The following is a 21,709-nucleotide window of genomic DNA, read 5'->3' on the forward strand; positions in this document are numbered from 1 at the left end:
GCCTCTTTGCCCTAAACTGTACTTACTACTAATAAGTACTCCACAAGCAAGAACGATAACAAAGAACATCTTTAGAGACCTCTGATTATAGTCTGTTTATGATACATCTGCACCAACTGGTTTACATGGCCCCAAACCATCAGACTGTGGCAGAATAGACGCTAGGAAAGCTAGACGAAGAATGAAATACAAGAGAAAGAGGCAGAGAAAGCATCCTCACCTGAGCTTCAGACAACAGAGCATGCTCAAGAAGAGCCAAAACTATACGAAGTTGGGTGCTATGTAAATGCCATGGAGAGTGCCATGCCATTCCAGGCTTAGTGCTTACAGACATTGGCTTTCCTTCAGCTCACTACCCTACCCCTTCTCCAGGCTGTTTTATTTTTATTAATAAATTGTTCTATTTCCAGTCTGAATTCCCTGATTTAATTCTGTGTTGTGAGGCACACATCAACAGACCACTCATAACATTCCCAGCTCCTTGTCTGGCCACAGTGGCCTCCTTGGAATTTATAAATGAATTATTAAACATGAGTATTATACAGGTGAATGCACACCATGTGACCATGGGGCTAAAATGTAGGTCATCCATCCAATGAGAAGCAAGAATTGGTGTGGTTACTTATTGTGGAGGCACCTGTTGCTGATCAGTCTGTCCTGAATAGAGAATGTGATAGCATGGCCTATGCTGGGCACTGTGGAAATGCACAAGAGAAAGGGGAGTCTAAATGAAGAGAAGGTAGGAGCTCCACACAGTTTAGCTAGGTTCATACTATCAGAGATGTGTGTGCTCCTTTAGAAATGACCCATGGAATTACATTGAATCAAATAACTGCCCACCCAAGCCCATTTGCCATAAAACTATCATTTCTGCATGATTTTGTTAAACTAGACAGTCATTTAAATGAGAAAAATGTCAGCCATTTTATATTCATTGGGGAAACACAGTAATGGTTGCAATCTAATTCTTAAAATATTAAAACTAACTTTTTAATTGTAAACCATTTTCAAAAGTATCCATGTTTTGGTATTTTCCTCTTCTTTCTGATCATGACATTTTTCTTTTACTTTTTAAAATTAAAGTCAGAATTCTTAATATAAGATTTACCCTTTTAACAAAACTGTAAACACACAGAGCAGGATAGAGTGCAGGGCAGCCCTATGAAAGAGCTCTCAGGGAACCTCTCTCATCACATAAGATCAAAATTCCAACCTCTTCTTCTTTCCCACAGTCTCTGGTGATCACCACTATTCCATTCCTTTCTACTTGCTTGTCTATAGCTACTTCACATAGTATGTTTTCTTCCGCGATTGACTTAAGTCATAGAAAATAATCCTAAAGGACACTAAGGACCCTGAACAGCCAAAGCAATTATGAGAAGAGGTTAATGTATCATAGTCTTTGATTTCAGAATAGAGAGTGAAATTACAATGATTAACACAGTGAGTTACAGCCATAGACATCATACAGAAACCAACTGAAGAGGATGGCAGGTCCACTCCCAAATCATTAAATATAGTAACCATGTCCTATTTTTTTTTTTTTTTTTTTTTTTTTTTTTTTACAGAACACTGATGGGAGATGCCATTCTGTAAATATCTTTCTCTTATTGGTTAATGAGCACTGTTGGCCAATAGGAAAGCAAGATAGGTGGGACTAGGAGACAAGGAGGATTCTGAAAGTAGTAGGGAGGGGTCAGCATGGAGAGATTAGAGAGAGCAGAATGCTGGCCCCTCTCTCTGGTAAGATGAGACCACATGGAAATACTTAGATTAATAGAAATGGGTTAATATTTAAGACAGAGCTAGCCAACAAGAAACTAGTAACTGGCCAATAGAATAATACCAAATACAGAGTCAGTGTGTGTTAATTGGGGCTGGCATGGCAGTGGGACCAGACGGGTGGGGAAAACCTTACTTGTAACAGAACTCATTTCAACATAATATGCCTTTAAAATAACAGAAACAGCAGTAATAAATTCACTGTCACTGAATAGTGCCAAGGCCACACAATGGGGGCAAGGATGGTCTTTCACACAAATAATGTTTGAAAACTGAATATCCACACATAAAAGAATGGATTCATACTGAACTCATTTCATAGCCCATACATCATAATCATGTACTGAAGAATGTAGCATCACACCTGAAATTATAAAAGCCTTGTAAAAATGTAAACAAAAACTTGAGGACATTTATATTGGTTATGATCCATGGCAGCCAGAAGGGGAGAGACAAAAGGGGCTGTGCCAAACAAGTCCCTTTTTCGCAAAGGGACATGCTATGCAGTCCAAACACAATGGAAGAAATGGGGAAAACTGTGATTTGATGAAGAGCTAATATCCAATTTGTATAAAGAACTCCTACAACTAAACAAAAACCAAAACTAAATGATTAAACATAATCAAATTCATAAATAGGCAAATTGTTTAAATTTACATTTCTCCAAAGAGAATGGAGAAGTGTATGAAAAGTTTTAACACTAGTACTCATCAGTGAAATGTAGATAAAAACCACAAGACAACTAGGAGCCAGGTATAGACAAGCATATAAAGAGAAGTGAGACCTGCACAGGAAACTCCTATCAGTGGAATACATGCAGATACATATCATCTGCAATTCCATTCACCTAGTGTCAGGGAACAGCTAGGAAATGATAACTTATGGAGTACAGATGACCATAAGTGTGAACTAAAATGGCCAGCATCATACTTCTCATTATTAAAGATGATGTTGATGATGGCAGTAGTGGTGGTTGCAGTGATTGCATGGGATGGAGGGGGGCATGTTTGTACACTTGTGTTCACAAGTGGAGGTCAGAAGTCAACATCAGACTTCATCCTCTACCAACTCAAGTACATCTTAACTGACACAGCTGTCTGTGGCCATGACAGGGATATAACAATAAACACAGCAGAGAAGCCCTGATATAGGGTTGCACAATTTTGTTTCTTTAGAAGCCACTGAGGCTGTGCTAGTAACCACCCCTAAGATGAATGTCATCTCAAAAGGTTGACTAACCTCTGTAGTGCCCATATGATTTGTAACAGGAAGACACACAGGACCTCAGACCACCGCTCTTAATGTAAAGGTCAAATGTCAAAGCTTCTGCAGGAAGGAATTGAGCCACAGGACACAGGGATCTGAGGAATAGAGCAGGTCCCACTGCTTTATCAACCCTTGCCTTCCCAGGATGCCATTTGTTCCAACAAGTTTGCCTCAAATAGATGATTTTTCCAAGGCCTCTTTCAGGAAGAGCTTACTGAAGTGAGCACCTGTTCCTCCATGCCACAAGCTGATGCAGCAGGCTATGCATATTCCACTACTATCTGTTCATGCTCTGGGCTTCTTGAGATTTGTATGCAAAGCTCCCATGAGAATGTGGAACTAATATTGGATTCTCTGCTTGGCAGCCTTGCCTGGTGGGAAGGTGCAGGGTGGGCACACAGCAATGACTCCACATAATTGGATGGGTCCCAAATGGAAAACACACAGGAAAAGAACAGAGCCCTGAAAATAACTCACTGAGCCAACTCTCAGGAGAAAGTCCAGTGCCAAGACTCACACGTCAGCCTTTCTCTCTGAATACATGAAAGACAATCATGTTCAATTTTGACACAGAGCCCCAGAAGGGAGAAATAGAAAACAAACAAACAAACAAAAAACAAACAAACAAACAAACCCTCACTCTATTGCATCATCTGCCTGTAAAGCCCAAGTATGTGAAGTATTTACACATGCAAATTTCTAAAAGACAGTCTCCATAGTCCCCATTTCACAGCTGTACAAACTGAGTTTCTGTAAGTATCAAGTTTACATAAATTGTAAATATTTATCAGAAAAGGTGACACATCACAAAAGTCTCAAATACTGTGTTAAGTCATGTGTAGAAGTTCAGTTGGCTGGGATGTTCTACAGTGCTCACCTTCCTGCCCATTGCTGGTTCTGGAGTCTTTATAATCTCCCAATATATCCTATCACACTATGACTCCCTCTTTACTTTCTGTCTGATGCAGTGAGTGATCTCTCTCATGAATATCTAGCTGTTCAACTCTGCACCAGCACGATGCACACAGTTGTTTCAACCTTCCATTCAACATTATTACTTGAACACTTGTCTTGAAGGGCAGGTGTCTTGTTAGGTACTAGAGAAGAAGCTAAATAAGATGGTCACTACTCTGAGCTATTCAAGCAGAGCTCCTGAAAAGTAGAGCTAGAGATCCTTCAAGCATTTGGGAAATCAGACAGAACCATTTCAGCAGTATTTGTACAAATAGTTTTGGCTGATGTAATTGGCACTGAGCACCAAAGTACCTCCCAAGTAGGTGGAGCATCACACACTGTGATTATTATTTATGATTTATTAAAGTTTCCCTGAGGATCCAGAAAGCAAAGTCAATCTCAAGCTATAGAGATCAGGCAGTGGTAGTACACACCTTTAATCCCACAACTCAGGATTAAGAGGTAGATGGATCTCTGTTAGTTCAAGGCCACCATGGCCTACACAAGAATGAAGAATAACAGAGTTCATGCCTTTGATCCCAGCACCTGGGATCACATGCCTTTAATCCCAGCATCAGAGAAGTATATAAGATAAGATCAAATTCTCAGAGCTGGCATTTATTTTCGAGCCACAGTAAGTATAGGAAGACATTGAGTTTTAGGATTTTCCAGCCATGTTGAGGAGAACATAGTACCTCAATCTGAGGTTTGGTGGAGCCTGAGGTAGAGTAAGAGTAAGTGGCTGGCTGCCTTGCTTTTTCTGATCTTTAGCTTGAAGCTTGAACCCCAGTCAGCCTGTGAATCTTTTATTTTTTGTGTTACATCTCACACTTCAGTGGCATCAGCTAAGGACTTCAGCATGTGAGGAACCTACTATAACTGTTTTGAACTAGGTTATGAATGCTAACAATTACCAATGCCTCTGAGCATGTTTCCTAGAAGGAGTCTAAATTGGGGGGGGGGATTAGTTGGTAAGCTTATCAGGGAGACACTTAAAGCTACCACATAGTGCTGTGAGTTAGGTAGAGCTTGGCACAAGGAAAGTGATTGGAAACTGTTTAGAGTGATTTTTCCTGTGTGAGTTGGCTGTCAGTGTCCCAGAAGCAAGGGAATCGGAATATAACTTGGAGACAAACCTCACATCTACTGAGGGATGAGGGGTCTGTTGTAGGCATTGGGGGTGGAGAGCCTCCTATCCAGGCCACACCCTATGCTGAAATGAATTTAGTGTTGCACAAGGAGGTAAGAGAATTGCTCATGCTATGCAAGACAGAATATTGGCTTTCCCATCGTTCCCTCACTCATTGAAGGCTCCTGTGTAAGAACATTAGCTTCCATGAAGCTTGGTGAGTGTCAGAGGTACTGAGGGTATGCATTCATTTTGTTCTTATTGTTCTCTAATGCCAGCTGCATGTATGAAAACAAGTCCTACTTTGGAATCAATTCCCCATTCTTTTGGGGCATTTGTGGCTGTTCCCCTTTGGAGATCTCAGAACCATGAAAACATGTGACACAGCAGCTTAACTCAGATAGAGATATGACTATGGTCATATTTTCAGCTGGATCTAGCTAAATCTTAAACCAAGGAAAATCCAGAAAAGTTGAGTGTTTTCCCTCAAATCTTCAACAGTCTGGTCAAAGAGCATTCTGTCACTGAAGGTGACAGGGCTGGCGAGGCACAGTCTGTCACATCTGTCATTTGCTTAACAGTGGTAAACTTCTTGTATCTACTGTCTGGGTCATGAAGTGTCTAGATGTTTGGTTAAACATTGTTGTGGCTGTCAGGATAGGTGTCTCTGATAACTGCTTGAACTGAACAAAAGACCCACCTGCGGGAAAGAGAACTTCCTCCACTGTGGTAAGACTGGATAAGTCCACTGAGTTTCTAACTATAACAAAGCAAACAGTTGTTTTTCATAAGTGACAATGTTACCGAGCATCTGGAGTTACACTTGACCTAGAACTCTGTCATCAATTCTCCTTGGTTTCTAGCTTGGTGAAGCAGATCTACAGTCTTCTCAACCTCCAGGATAATGTGAGTCACTTCATTACAATAACTGAGTCATTGCTATTGGTTCTATATCTCTGGGCAACCCTGAGTAATACTGGCTGGTTATTTCTGAACAATACAGTAATAAAATATCTCATGTGTTACAGAAGAATACAGGCAGTGATGAGATAAAAATAATGGCAGATACTTCTTTGGAAGAAGCAAAAGGAATGGAAAGATAGACATATTTCTTTACTAAGCAGTTCCTAACCACAAACAGCTTTACATTTGGGACAACATTGAGTATACATAACTGCACATGAGATTAATATTTCTTAGTGATGTCACAGGGAAAAAGAAACACAAGAGATATTAAAGAGTTGGATCCATATTTGAAAGCAGGCATTACCTAACACCAACAGACATTCAATATCATCCCATAGTGTTAAGGAAACATCATCACAGTAATATGACCTAGCTTCTAGAGAGCTCTTATCTCTAAAAGGACTACATGTAAGGGGGACAACAGGAGAAGAATACTTGTTACATCTACTACAGGGCTTAATACTCAGAATGCCTCTGAGAGATGATTGGTGAAAAGTGAAATGATGGTTGGATGGACCTTGAAATAAATGGACACACACTGCTCTAAAGAAACATTTGAAAGAAGAAGGAAACTCATAGGACACACTCTTTCAAGGTGAGAATTGCACGCCCTGGGGTCATGGCTCCCAATGCACACGTTACCTCTGAGGAACTTGGCTTGCAGTATCCAGCTCCGAAGACCAAGTTTTCCAGAGAAATAATGGGCTGTTCTGGTCCTGTGTCTGGGCCACCTTTCCCTAACCAGGAGCCTCTTCCTGGGCGAGTGAAACTAGAAAGAAGTGGAAGGGGAAAACAGGAGGTGAGTAAACTATCATAAGTTCCCTGGGGAGCTGCAACTGAGGAGCCTCTGGTAGAGATTTAGGTGGTGTTTCAGGAGAAGGGTTTGGATGTTGTAATCTCAATACTGTATAATAGATGAATATTCTTGGAAGGAACACATCAATAGTGGTGCAGAGAGGTACCCCAATGCCTATGTCCATCAGCTGAGAAGTTGTTGGGGTCACCTTCTAGGGAATCATCATCCTGGGATATAGATAGAAAGAGCTCCTGACTAGGGAAGAAGGACCACCACAGAGTTAATCATGCTCTTGAAATCTCCTTCTGCCCTCATATGATCATTACCTTGAATAAGCTCCTTCTAGTCTCAGTTCCCTCCCTGGTTCTACTTACCTTCTGATGGAAGACTTAAAACATCATTCATCTCCATGATCCATGCAAGAATCCTGTGACAAGTCCTAGAATTCTGTAGCCAACAGAGCACTTCCTGTATCTATACTAGCTTGGAATGCTATAATCTCTTCATGGGATTTTGCCTAGTTCTAATTCATTGTAAAGATCATCTGGCAGGTGTGTCGGGCATGACCAATCTTAGACTCAAAGGGGATTCTATCATTTCATCTACTTTAACCTATGTGATATTCCTCCAATAATATATCAGGAAAAAAACATGCTTATACTGTTTTCTTTCAGTTATCATCTATTAAACCTCTACAGACTCAGATGAGATTTTATGTATTAAGGGTAGTATGTGAAATGTATACAACAGGGAATCTGCACCCATGAAATCTTAGAAATATAGCTGCCTAAACAAGGCTTGCACAATGAGTATATCAGTTGCCATGCCACTGTGCAAGGCTCTAACCCTAGATGAAGAGCTACAGGCAGCTAAAGGCTGCTAAGAGAGGGAAAATCATTCTTCTGCAAGGACAAACCAGCTGATACGTTATCTAATGCTGGTGGTCATCTCTAAGCACTCGCATATGCACACACGCACACACACACACACACACACACACACACACACGAGCAATACTAAATGGACTCACCAGGTTTATGTATAAATGTAATGATAATAATTAAAGAATAAAAATCATGAACATGAGGTGGAGTAGAGGAGACTCAGAAAAAATGGGAAAGGAGAGGGGTGAAAATGTAAATATAGTACTCATGTATGAAATTCTAAAGAAATTGAAAATCTAATGGCTTCTTTATATATATATATATATATATATATATATATATATATTTATTCTACAAATGCAATTTTGTAGGTGTGTTTTGTAATCTTCTAAAGACTCCACCATAGATGTCCTCAGATATCACCATCTTTGCTCTAGTTGCTTGAGATAACTGGGGCAGCTTTCAGACAAGAAGCTAATGTTCCTGGTAGCAATATTGGCAGAGATATAAAGTTAAGGTTAGGTTTTCACTTAATTCATTTATTCAAATATTGTTATTAGTCTCATGCCACAAGCCAAAGAGTACATGAGGTGATACAGTGGCAAGGTGGTAAACGTGTCACCTTCACCTTCAACACATATTGGCTTAGAAGAGGACTCAGATGAATAAGTCAGTTTTGGAATGTGACAGGGCTAACACAACAGCTAATAAGCAGAGAAAAGTTTATAAAATGAGCTGGGTGAAAGGGCTGAGTACTCAGAAGCGGTATGCCACAGTAGACAGCCACAACCATGTGGCACTTACATCAGCTAGCAGAAGTTACCTACATATTAGGACCTGGGCTAGATTTGAATCTCCCACGTCATCTCCTGCCAGAAGGATTAATAATTCACTTGAGCCATGAGGCATCACAGAGATTCCTGATATTGTCAACGTTATTAGCAAATAATTATATCAAATAAAAGCTGGTAACTATTCTGGATACTACAAATGCATCAAAGTCACTCAATTGCAAACTACACATCAACATGTTTATTGGCTCATCGGATGTCAATCTTATTTAAATCCCAGTTTAAGTGTTATCATAAGTAATTTGGGTATAACTTAATGTATGTAAGAGAAATATACACATAGGTTACAGGAAAAAAAATCATATGAGTGTCTTGAGTTTCTGGGTATTTTGGTACCTGAGCATGCCTTACTTTAGTGAGGGAAATTCTAGAAGAAAAAAATAATGTGTATACATAAAGAATCATGACCCCTTCTCTGGGACATCCGCCAATAAATAACTAAATACTTGTCATTTAATTATGGCTTTTAATTGGCATCTCTACTGGATGGTGAGCCAAGAGACACTCCGTTTTACCTCCTTGAAGATTAAAAATTGGGTTTTCTTGGATTTTTCTCAGTGAAGGTTAAGGGTCTCCTGAGGTTAAGTTACAGCTTCACACATAACTGATGCTATGAATGTGCTTTTCTAAAAAAGCTGGTGCTTGCCCTACTTGATAAGTATTTCCCACAAGCTTAAAGGGTTCCTATTGTCCCAAGGTACTCTATGTCAAGACAGAAATTCTTGCAAAACCCAGAGAGTGGCAGGCGGTTCTAATTTTACCCCACTTGTGAATTTTTAACTCTCCAGCAGCTGTGTGTGTTCCCATCTGGAAGGCTGTGGCTGACGAACCTGCAGAGTTTACTCCTATCAAAAAGCTCTCTGCTAAGACTTCTGACTCCAAACGCACAGTAAGATAGCATCAGCGCTCCTAGCAGCACTAGAGCCAAAAGGGGATGCCAGGTGCTGGGAACTCTTTGGACATCTCACTCCTGCCTGCACCACTGACACTCCTGCTAAGGGAGCAAGTCTTGAGGATTGTTCTGAGGCATAAGCCTTCAGTCTCTCTGCATACTGAACTAATTTAGGTTCAACCCCCAGATGCATCATTAATTACACTGTCAAAATCTCACTCCAATTTACCTTCCCAAATTCAATTTTCACGGTTACACTCTCCTGTTCCCTGGGTAGAGCCATGCTTTTTGTAAAGCTTTCCCCAGAGACACAAGGAGAGGTGCATTTTCCTGTGCAGAAAGCTTCATGCCATTTGTCAAGAGCTTATCAGTACTAAATGGGTGGTCCAAAATACAGTGGGTGTTATACAAAAATTAATCTCCTGGATGCATACACACCCAAGGGCTTCTCATATGCTACCATTGACTCCTTCCAACATTCTCCTACTGCTGACTGAAATGCCCAAGTGAACAGAGTTAGAAAGTAGTCTCTCAGATTTGGCACTGGGGTACACTCAGCCCTGAAACATATTATTCTAACTGTTACTTTATAAACGATTTCCCAGTACTTTGCACACCACTCAGTTTGGAAGCTTACTAACTTAATTGCTTCCAGACTCTGAGTCTTTCTTATATCCAGGGACACAATATGTGCATTTCAGAATTGCTAGTTTCCATATTCCTAGGTTTGCTTCAAGCACCTTTATTACATACATATTCATCATATGGAATACTCTACAAAGTTGTCTTATATACAGCCTTTATATCTGTTGGTTTATTATCATAAAATTTTTTACAGGTGAATTTATGTTTCTATATGGTGAAACAGATATTCAGAGATATGAGATAAACTTTTCAAGTATCTGCCAGAAAGTAAGTGGAGGAACTAAGCATCCAAATGCTCCTAACTCTAGCTTCACAGGCATAGCTTACTCTCTGGGACCCAGAACCCCTGGAAAAGTTTCCTTTCCAATCTGGGCTGTTGCCTAGCCTCCAGCTGAACAGTCTCCACTGATCTCAGGGCACATCTGTTCTGTCTCATTCTTGGTACATAGATATCACTCTGAACCATGCACTGAAGCTGCCCTAATCAGAAGGAATCACCCACCTAGAGTGCACACATTGCCGGAGAACAACACTCTTCTACTTCCTAGATTCTACTTCTATTGCAGATTCCCAGGGACAAGGTTGTTTTCCCATGTTCCTATACTATAACATTTTTCCGACATTCTACTATAACACTCACTCTATATAATTCAACATACACAAATCAGCTCAATTACTGGACTCAGATGTCTGAAGAAGAGGTCTATTCTGAGAAGGCTGAATGCCCCTCACAGACTCATTATGAATGTGTATTCTGATGCCTCCGCTAGAGCACAGTGGGCCCTCCATAGACACCCATTAGATGTAAAGAAGATTGCAAAGCAGACTCCTGATCCTTGACCCTCTTCTCTTTTCAACCCAGGAGCTGAAGTCTAGGATCAGCTTCAGTCTAGGAGCTAAGCAAATTTTGGGCAGGGGAACATTAGCCACAAACTATTTGTCCCTGGCTCTCAGCTCCAGGTTCACAGTTGCTGCTTACCAGATATCTGTCTCTCTTACTTCTCTACGCTCTGTGTTCTTTGCTATATGCAAGCTTTTCCACAGCTAAATGCTAACAGTTCCCAAAAGTCCCACCATAAAATCCAGTTCTGCCTTCATAAATCCCTTAACCTTACCAGTCTACTACAATAGCTTTCATGAGTTCTATCCTTTCCCTTGTAGAATTAATGAAACCCAAGTTCTCCTCTGCATCTTAAAGATGCTGCAAGGTGAATCAATGAAAGACAAGGCAAACTGTCTTACAAGCAAACCTCCGTTTAAGCAAACAGCAACTGGGGGAAGGAATAGATTTGGATCCTTGTTATGTACTAGCCCTATCCTCCATGAGGATTCACTAAAATGTCATAAGAATGGCCCTCATTAAACTCCTGTGTGTCACAAAATAACACAGGACATGAATGTGTTAAAGGAACTTGTAGGGAAGAGAGGAGACGGAGAGAAAAAAGGTGGGAGTAAGAATAATCAGAATGCATTATACATACATAGAAATGTGTCAAAGTATAAATTATATATTTAGGCATAAATTGAATATTAAATAATAAAGTTCTAGAAACATTGTAGATACTCTAACATAGCAAATGAATTTAAATTTTTTAAAAGCTTTAAATAGATGTTGGTGCTCTTATTTTACACACAGATTATGTAGCAGAGAAACATGAGGAGCTTCTCAAGGCACAACTAGAGACAAGTGAAGCCAGGAGAGTAATCCAAGTCCTGGAGGTGTGAAATCCCCCAGTGTCCTCTGTGATCCTGAGATTCTCTCAAGCTTTCTCCTATCCCTTCTGTGGATCACAAAAATAATGCAAACTTAAGCCAGTAACCATAGATAAGCTTCTCTGGTTTGTGCTGATCACTTATGGCAGACTATGTTTCTTAACATGAGTTAGAGCTACCTCTAACTCTGTACCTGATCAAAGGTTGCTGCAGAGCCACCAGGGCAGCGTGGATGGTCACTGAAATCACTGACAGGTGGAAGTAGTCAAACATGACAGGGACTTGATGGTGTAGACCTCTCCATGGGTGAAAGTGCAGGCCAAGTGTACGACTGCTGATCATCGGTGTTCCAGTCACATCTCTCAGCCTGGAAGGCAAGAGAGTGAACTCATATGAGGATGATTGGTTGAGTAACAACTCAAGTAGCTCCACTTTACAGCCTCATCATTTTACTCAATCCTGCAGTATTCTGCCTGGTTGAAAGAAGTTTTCCTACAATTGGCAAATGAAGAATGAAGGTTACATAGCAGATCTGGGCCTCAGTTCTTCTGTGGCTGCCTGCCTGTAAACCTGAACCTCAGAGATGGTGAGGATAACCAGATCATTCCAAGATTCCTCTCATGACTGCAAATCTCTTGGACACTTTCCCCTTTTCTTACGTCCATATGAGGACTGCGCTTAATACATTGTGCAGATTTTGTGAGGTTGTGAATTCTGTTGGGTCTCTAACCCCCAAGGGCAGAAGCTGTGATTAATTCATTTTGACATATCTAGCATCTCACTGGTACAGACAAGATGGAAAAGGTGATCAAGACCATGGTTATGAAAGGGAGGGAGGAAGGGAGGGGGAACTGGGGTAGACATGTAAAATAATAAATAAAAAAAATGCTTTGACTCCAAAATTTAAGTTCAAGGACAAGTTACTGGGGAAAAGGATTTCTATTTTTGTTTCCACAAAAAATGAGAAGTTGTGGATTCCTTCCAGACTAATGTGGTTTGATCAAGCCAGACCACCTGAAACAGAGTACCAGGTAATCGTACATTCAAAAGAGCTGGACAAAGCAGCCTTACAGACTACAGCCAGGATTTCTGCATCTTCTTCGAATCCCCCATGACAGTGCCCCTTACCAGCAGGAAGTAATTTGGAAAGAACGATGCCCAAATTCCCAAATATTGTCTATAAATGTTTGATTTCATTTAAATGGACTTGGTTATATAAAATAAATTAATAAATAAAAAGAAAAGCACACACACACACAAAGACCATAGTTATGAAAATGACAGGAGACTGACCAAAAGGACAAAGACCAAATGGTACTCAGAACACAGTGCTGAAGTAGTCTGGTCAGTTTCAGGACGTCACCCCTTACCTCTGCTCTAGCCTAAGAGACAGCCCACAGGCAGACAAATAAAGAAGTATCTTGTTAAAAAAAAGGGAGACTAATTTTTCTCTAGACATAAGTGCTGAAAAACAGCTTCTGCCTCTGCAGGTTGTAGGGAGCCAGAGCTTGAGGATAGCTACTATAATTTTCTTCCAGGAGGATCTCTTCTTCACCCATGGATAAGCAAATAGACTACAAAGAGGGAAGAGATACAGTGAAGGCTCTAAGAACCCAACCAGTGTCAGTCTTTCCTTGTGATCTTTGCTGCTTGTGAATCATGGTACACAAGCCATTGGAACCCTTGGTGCCCATTGTGACTACATGTAACACACTCTTTATTTTAACCAGGAAGACATCAGATAAAAAAAGGTAGAGACACCTAACCAAGCTGTCATCATTTATGTCACTTGAGGGATGACTTGAAACTTAACTGTGGACTGGATATTCTACTTTCCCCTATAAGGCAAGCATCCACTATGCTTGCTAATTCTACTCTATTCCTAAAAGAACAAGGAAACTCATGTGAATTATTTAACTTTCTCATAATCATGAGAAAAATAAAACTGCCATGCCAGACTAGGAGTTTTGAGTCTTCTCTGTGCTGTTATTGTACAGTATTGCTTTGAGTTCATTTAGACATTAGCCCCTTGCAGTGAGAACTAGAAGTTAAGCATAACTCAAGCCTCCTTCAGAAGTGAGGAGAGAAGGGATCACTGTTCTATGTTTTGAAACTGCCAGCACCATGTGTGGAGAAGAAGCCTGCTTTTCTAGGGAATCTCAGTGTAGAGAAGATGCAGGTGAACTTTGGTGGATGAGACAGGAGACTATCTGAGGTTCTTATAAAGGAACTAGGCAAGCAACATAATTAAACAATAGCAAAAGTTAACATTTCACATAAAGAACAGTGCTCCAGACATAATTCTTCCGCTCACTTGCAAGGAATAAAATTAAGGCCAACTGAGAGAACCCATAGAAAGATGAATTAATGTATACATATTCTTATTGTACATATTGATCCCAGTTCCCTTTCCCTCCCATGCTCCCTGATCCCCCCTTCTGTACCATTCCCCACCACTCCACAGCACTCCACAGGGAGGGTGATGCCTTCCAGGAGGGATCATCAAAATCTGTCAAGTCATTTCGACTAGAGTCTAGGCCCTTCTTAATAACTCATTGGCATCTTTTTTTTTTGTATTTTTACTATTATTTTCTTTTATTTACATATTTTTCTTATTTTACATATTGATCCCAGTCCCATCTCCCTCCTTCCCTCCTTCCCTCCTTCCCTCTACTGCCATCCCCCTGCTCCTTGAGATTTCTTGACATCTTAGTAGAGGTTTTACTTTTGTTCTGAGTCTTCTTTGGTGCGAGAACTCTTAAGAAAGTTCTAAAGAGAGGAAGTCTCAACTCCAAGGAAGGGGTAGGGGAGACACCAATTCTGACACTATTCTCACACTCTTAGCCCCCCATACCTTGGTAACTGTTCTCCAAAAGAAACAGGGAAACAGATGTTGAAGAATTTGAAGAGACTAGATGTGGACACATATGAACCACATGTGGACTCTACAGAGAGGATCTGCCACAAATATTTTCCTAGAAGTTGAGTGGCCACAAGAGGCTTGACTTTATCAGGGGTTCTTCAAGGATAGGGCAGAATTGGGGTCAATGTATGCATAATGATCATACCCATCAAGTAACTCATAAGAAACCTAATGATGACTGAACATTTATTTACCCTAGAAAGGACATTACTTACCAGCACTCAAATGTGATTTCCTTCCTCATTGTGCCTGATCTACAAACCACAGAGGCAAGAGCAAAGCAAGCTAAGGAAGAAATACAAAGCCCTCTGCCCTCTCCTTTTGTGCATTGGGAGCATCCTATACCAAAATTTCTGATTGAGTGGAAAGAAACCTTAAATGAGAAGAGAGCATCAGGTTTTGATGTCACACATTTTAATACCATAGAAAACAATTGCTTATTTAATTACTGAAAGAATATAGAAAGGCTTAAGAGGCAAATAGCACAGCCCAGGGGGAAGAGGACACATGAAACAACCTTGAAGGAAGCAATTAAGGAAGAGACCTGCTCCCTGCCTATTGTCTTAGCAAGTTTTATATGAATACATTTCAGTTCACAGAGATTTGAAGAACACTGGCAGATGTTCAGTGTGAACACATAGAAAATCAGGAAAAATCATTTGAAAGGGATTTTGATTGGCTCACACATTACTCTAAAACCACTAAATCGGGACTACATAGACAAAAATGCTTCAAGTAAAAGATACCCATTAATATGGCAAGAAAACAGCGGTATTCTCTATGCAGAATCCAGGCAGCCTGGGTCCAAATGAATGAACTTTCTTAGGCTCTGGCCGACATGCTGTGATGGCAAGGCATGGCTATCAACTAGACAGTATCTAGAATCAGCTAGAACCCAAGCTGCCAGACTCACTAAGTTTATTTGAAGCAGGAAAACTCACCTTATATCTTGGTAGCAGCTTCTTGTGACAGCCACATAAAAGGACACAGAAAAAGGAAACTTTGGTTTTTGCCTACTCGCTCTCACTCTTGCTGGCAAGTCTATCTACTCTGTTGCTGAATCATTCTTTTACTGGTAATCACATAAAGTTTTTCCAACTTCTTTTGAATTCTAATGTAGACTGAAGATCAGCATCTCCCCAGGAATCCCCCAGAGATTTCAGTACCACACTGGGTCTGCATAGACATTCAATGTTATGGACTCAGCAATTACTGGATTCTTGGCCACTCTAGCATGGCCACTCAGCCATTGTTGGACTATCTGAACCACACAATATAAGTCAATTTAACCTGTCTCTGTCTCTGTCTCTGTGTCTCTCTCTGCCTCTCTCTCTCTCTCTCTCTCTCTCTCTCTCTCTCTGTGTGTGTGTGTGTGTGTGTGTGTGTGTGTGTGTGTGATGCTATCAGTCCTATTCCTTGACAATGTATCACATGTTCCTGGAAAAATGGGACTACTGAACTACCTAGGAACATTGAAGATTACCAGTAACTAGTCATTGGAGAAATGAAGATTCTAGCTTTGAGGAAGCCCTAATCATGAGAAGAAACCTCCCTAAACAGACCAAAGATGTCCATGACACTCACTGCTGCTCACTATCCGTAAAGTGCAGGTCCACCTTGAGCTGAAACTCGACCTCACTCAGTGCATCTTCTACCTGAAAGACAAAGACCAAGAGAGTTCAGCAGTCAACTAGCCAGCCAGTCATGTGACCTTTAGCTGACTGTTTCTCAAAGAAACAAAATCTTAGTATAAAGTGCCACCTATGTGTACTGGGGATATCTATGCATGAGACATCGAGTTCTGGATAAACAGGCTATCAGAATAGTAATATTAGATGGAAAACAGAAGCAAAGGATTCGTACAGCCAGCTTGGTAAAAGTATACTTTCAACTATTATTAAACAAGCAGTCTTGCAATGCTTAATCCCCATTGTCAAGCCAATGAAATATAGAATCACCTAAGGGTCAAGTTTCCAAGCATATCTATGAGGGATTGTCTAGCCTCTGAGCATGCATATGAGAGATAGCCTTGGTTAGATCAAATGATGTGGAAAGACCCACATTGCAAATTAGATGGGAATTTCTCTGGCTGGGTATGCTGAACTGCATGAAGTGGAGAAACAGGTGGAGCTTCTCCATTTGTATGTATTCTCTGCTTTCTGTTTGTGGTTGCAGTGTAACCAGGTGCTTCAAGTTTCTGCAACCTTAACTATCCTGCCATGATGGGCTGTGTCTAAAATGTGAGCTGAGATAAATCCCTTCTCCCTTAAATTGCTTTTATTGGTTTATTTTCACCATAGAAACTGGAAAATAATTAGACATTTTAAGTCTCATTTTCAAATGAATTTGGCATATTCAAATGAATAGTACCTCCTCTGGGAAGGATGACGGAGTGAACTATCAGTGGAACAAAACTTGCCCGGAGATAGATAAGTTGCAACTTAAACTCAAATGCCCCCATATGACTCACATCACCATCCACATGTAAAAGGGAGGAAGCTGACAATCAGGGTAGTTAAGTAATTAATTTCCAAGGTAACTCAAGCTCCTTTAACGTTGACATTATATGTTAAATTTCAAACTCTCCTTCCTTCGATGATTGGATTTCATCCGTATCTTTGCTTATCATTACATTTTTAAAAGACAATACAATCCTTTTCACATGTCCCCAAAATGGTGTCCCCAAGTCTCCTTTCTCGAATTTATAGGGGAATTGTATACTATGCACTAGCCTTCATTATCTGTACTCTGTGGATTCATTCAGTGTCTGCACTGTCCCTGTGCCACAGGGTTTGGATGCCTATCTGCTCCCTGGCTGGCTGAAGCTCTCCTCTGCATCCCATGGTCCGCCACTTCCTTTCCATCTTCACACTCAGCACTTCTGATTGCAATAGCTTGTTCTAAGCTCACAAATCAGAACCTGTAAGCTAAAACTCATCTCCAGGCATGTTTTCTTTAGTGCCCATAGTATTTTTAAAAAACATTTGAACAAGTTACATATGCTTAAAATCCAGGTAATTTGACAATCACATTCATATTGTGGGTTTGTAGCCTCTAGAGATTAAAAAAAAAAAAAAAACAGAAAACAAAAAACAAAGCAAAACATCTCTTGGATCTGCCAAGGTAGGTCTGACATTTGTTAACTCTTTTGGATCAGGCAAAGTCTGCAAATACCACTGGTTTACCACACTCACTGGTAGTACTCCACTTATTGAGGCAAAACACCCTGGTGATTTTCTTGCCATTTGTCTCCACTAATTGCCTTATCATTGAGGAACACATTAGTCCTCATTTGTTGTGGACTTTAATTTAGAGGAATAACATCCTGTGACAGAGGCAACAGAGATGCTTCTTTGAAGAATAAATCTGTTCTCCCACAGTTGACTATTTTGGTTTTTGTTTCTTTGCAAAAACACCATCATCATCCCACAGGGACAAACATCACTTATCCAAAGGCTTCTTCGTAAATACATTCTTAATTAAGCAAATTTCAAGCAGACATATGGATAGAATATATCTTTAGGCTTTTGTGGTATTACATTTTTTTAAAAAAATACTTAAATGCTAACATTTTGGTGAACACAATTGCTATAAATAATTCTATTATGATTATTTTGCACAACCAAAATATAGCTCTGTATACAACCAAGAGAACACAGGCTCTCTGGAAATAAGAAGGGAGAAGTAAACCCACTAACCACCTTCTAAGAAAGCATTTGCCTGGATACTAAAACTTTCCTGTGAGTACTAAATTTAGTGGCTGCAATTCTCTGGGAATTGGGACTAGACTGAGCCTGATTATGAATTTCTCTGGTTCCTTGTTAAACATTAGTTGCAAGATATCCACACACTCATTTATTGAAGCCTACATATTATAGTTGCAAGATAGAAACAGACACATATATGTTTATCACAGTGACTCTTCCCTTTCCCCCAAGATCCACTGTAGCCTGGAGGCTGAGGAAGCAGCTTCTAAAGTGAGAATTCATAAGTGCAAAACCTGAACCTAGTTGTTTTCCATGGGAGTTAAATAATTCTACTTACTCTATAACATTATAGTGAATGAACTAAATAAGAAAGTGTACAAAAATGTTTGGTTAGCTTAATGTTCAAATTAATTTCTTGGGTCATTGTTATTCCTACTATACTACTGAGCTCCAACACCCAGAAGACCCCCTTCTCCCACCACATGTACATGGTGGCCCTGCATGCTCTTTAGAAACTCACATCTTAAATTCCTTATTTAAACCACAACTTTATCACACTCTAGTGGTGTGTTGGAGACAAATCACAGCTCTAAATCTTCTCCTCATTATCTATCACATGGGGTTGAGAAAACTCCTCACTGCACTGCAATGATTCAATGAGATATTACAAAGCACTCCATAAAAAGCCCATCAGAATTAATCTAACACATATGAGATGTTACTGGTAATAAGATCAGTGGATGGTCAATACAACTAGACCTAGTTCCTATCACTATTCAATAGATGCTTTGCTTCCCTCAACTACATTGAACTATCACTGGTGTCTCCAGAAGCATGGTACACTTTTTATTTATTTGTTTATTCCTTTTATAACCTGACCACAATTTTCCCTTCCTTCTCTCTTATTATTCCCTCCCCAACCTCCCCTCTGCCCTATCCCCAATCCACTCCCTTCTGTTTCTGTTGCAGGCCTCCCATGGGTACCAACAACGTATAGCATAACAAGTTGCAGTAACACTAAGCACCTCCGCTTGTTTTAAGGCTGGGAAACACAATGTAGTATGAGTAGTAGGGTCCTAAGAGCTAGTCAAAGGATCAGGAACAGCTCATACTCCATTATTAGGAGTTTCACATGTAGATGAAGCTACTACACAACTGTCACATATATGTAGAGGCTCTACATCAGTCACATGCAGGCTCTTATGTTGTTGGTTTAGATTTTGTGAGTTCCTATGGACTAGGTTAGTTGTTTATATTGGTTTTCTTGTTATGTCCTTGCTTAACTATGTTCATAGCAGCATTATTCATAATGTCCAGAACTTAAAAACAACTTAGATACTCTTCACCCAAAGAATCAATAAAGGAAATATGGTACATTTATCCAATGGAGTATTCCTCAGCTGCTAAAAACAGGGACATCAGGAAACTTGAAGACAAATGGATGGAACTAGAAAAAAATCATCCTGAATGAGGTAACCCAGACAGCAAAAGATAGACATGATATATATTTACTTATAAGTGGATATTAGCTATAAAGGAAAGGGCAACTGTGCTATAATCCACAGGCCCAGGGTATAGCAGAACTCAGCTCTCTGGGCTATCATTTGGCTGTCTTTTGGCTTGACTGTTGATTTCCTCTGTTTCTGTTCAACTGTCACTGTCTTTGTCTTGAGGCTCAACAATACTCACATAGCCAACACCAATAATCATGCCCTTAGTCTCATTCCCCATACTTGTATCTTGGTCAATATCTTCCCTCTTCCCTTTGAATGAATCCCCAAATTTGTTGCCTTTGGAGCAGTGGTTCTCAACTTTCCTAATATTGTAACCCATTAATACAGTTCCCCATGTGGTGACCCCCAACCATACAATTACTTCTTTGCTAATTCATAACTGTAATTTTGTCACTGTTATAAATTTAATGTAAATATCTGATATGAAGGGTAATTGATATTTGAACCCTTTAGGGCTGGAACCCCATAGATTAAGAACCACTGCTCCAAAACTAGGTAAATATTCTATATTCAGTGAGATGACTATGGTTTCCCACATCATATCCTGAACCTTCTTTTCTAGGTTCACATTTGTGCTTTCCCTGTGCCACTTGAGAGGATTCCCCATCCCAGCCCCTGCCGCCTGAAATTTATCCTTGACTGGTCTACCACGTTTCAGAGTACTGATGCCTTGGGCCCTAAAGTGTTTCCTGTGGGAAAACTCCCCAAGAGGATTTGCTCAACCTCTGAATGAACTCCTAGTCTCTGAAGAGCTAGGTCTTTGATGGGCTCAGGAACCAGCATTTTACACAAGCATTTTCTAGCTTCTTCTGTCCTATAGGTGTACAAAAGAATCTCCCTTTAGAGATTTTCTATTCCTACATAATAGTAATTCTCAACCTTCCTAATGTTGCCATCCTTTAATACACTTTTTCCTGTAGGTGACCCCCAACCATAAAACTATTTTTGTTGATACATTGTAACTGTAATTTTGCTACTGTTATGATTCAGAATGCACATATCTGTGTTTTCTGATAGTCTTAGATTACCGCTATGAATGGGTCCTTTGACTCCTGGCAGGGGTCATGATCCACAGGCTGATAACCATTTCTACCTAATGTAATTTTGTTATCACTATTTGCTGTAGTCTCTTTACTCTCTCAGGGGGATGAGTATCTTCTTGTTAATCTGTATGCTAGAAACTTGGTATTCCACATATGAACTACCATTAAGCAAAGTCCATAGAGCATAGTGCATATTTTTCTGGTATATTTAACTTATGAATGGTTTCCCTTCCATTTCTTTGTTTGTTATTGTCTCTGGCTCATTCTACTGTTCCTTCCTCTTATTATTCCATAAATTTGTAAGTCCACCTCAACCTTCTGTGTCACTACAGTATATATGGATAAAATATCCCAGAGGGCCTCCACAGCCACTCTTTGTATTTATTGTGAAACATCCCATTAGATTCCTTAGCTTCTAGTTCTCTTTTTACTTGGCTCTTGTTCTCATCCATGACCTCACTGCAGAGACTAAATCTTCTCTTCCATAATGCATTTGTTGGCTAGTCACCCATCATTCAAACATGTGTTATCCACTATATTGGTACATGTATATGACCACTGGTTTTAAGTAATGCTTTGATTTCCATAAATCAATGGACATGCATTTGAAAATAGCTAGTAGGTTCATCTCAAATGAACATGTC

At 40.0% G+C, this 21,709-nt stretch overlaps 1 protein-coding gene across 1 annotated transcript in view; it reads right to left on the reverse strand.

Moving 5' to 3' along the window:
• Fam135b (family with sequence similarity 135 member B) overlaps window positions 1-21,709 on the reverse strand; it is a 281,424-nt gene that overhangs the window by 78,237 nt on the left and 181,478 nt on the right. Inside the window, exons 5-7 of the mRNA XM_051178560.1 lie at window positions 16,386-16,456; window positions 12,072-12,245; window positions 6,740-6,866 (exon numbers count right to left, since the gene is read on the reverse strand). Coding sequence (XP_051034517.1) covers window positions 6,740-6,866; window positions 12,072-12,245; window positions 16,386-16,456 — 372 coding nt within the window. The remainder of the gene's footprint in view (window positions 1-6,739; window positions 6,867-12,071; window positions 12,246-16,385; window positions 16,457-21,709) is intronic.

Source organism: Phodopus roborovskii, unplaced genomic scaffold (assembly GCF_943737965.1).
Source record: "Phodopus roborovskii unplaced genomic scaffold, PHOROB, whole genome shotgun sequence".
NCBI classification, from domain to species: Eukaryota; Metazoa; Chordata; class Mammalia; order Rodentia; family Cricetidae; genus Phodopus; species Phodopus roborovskii.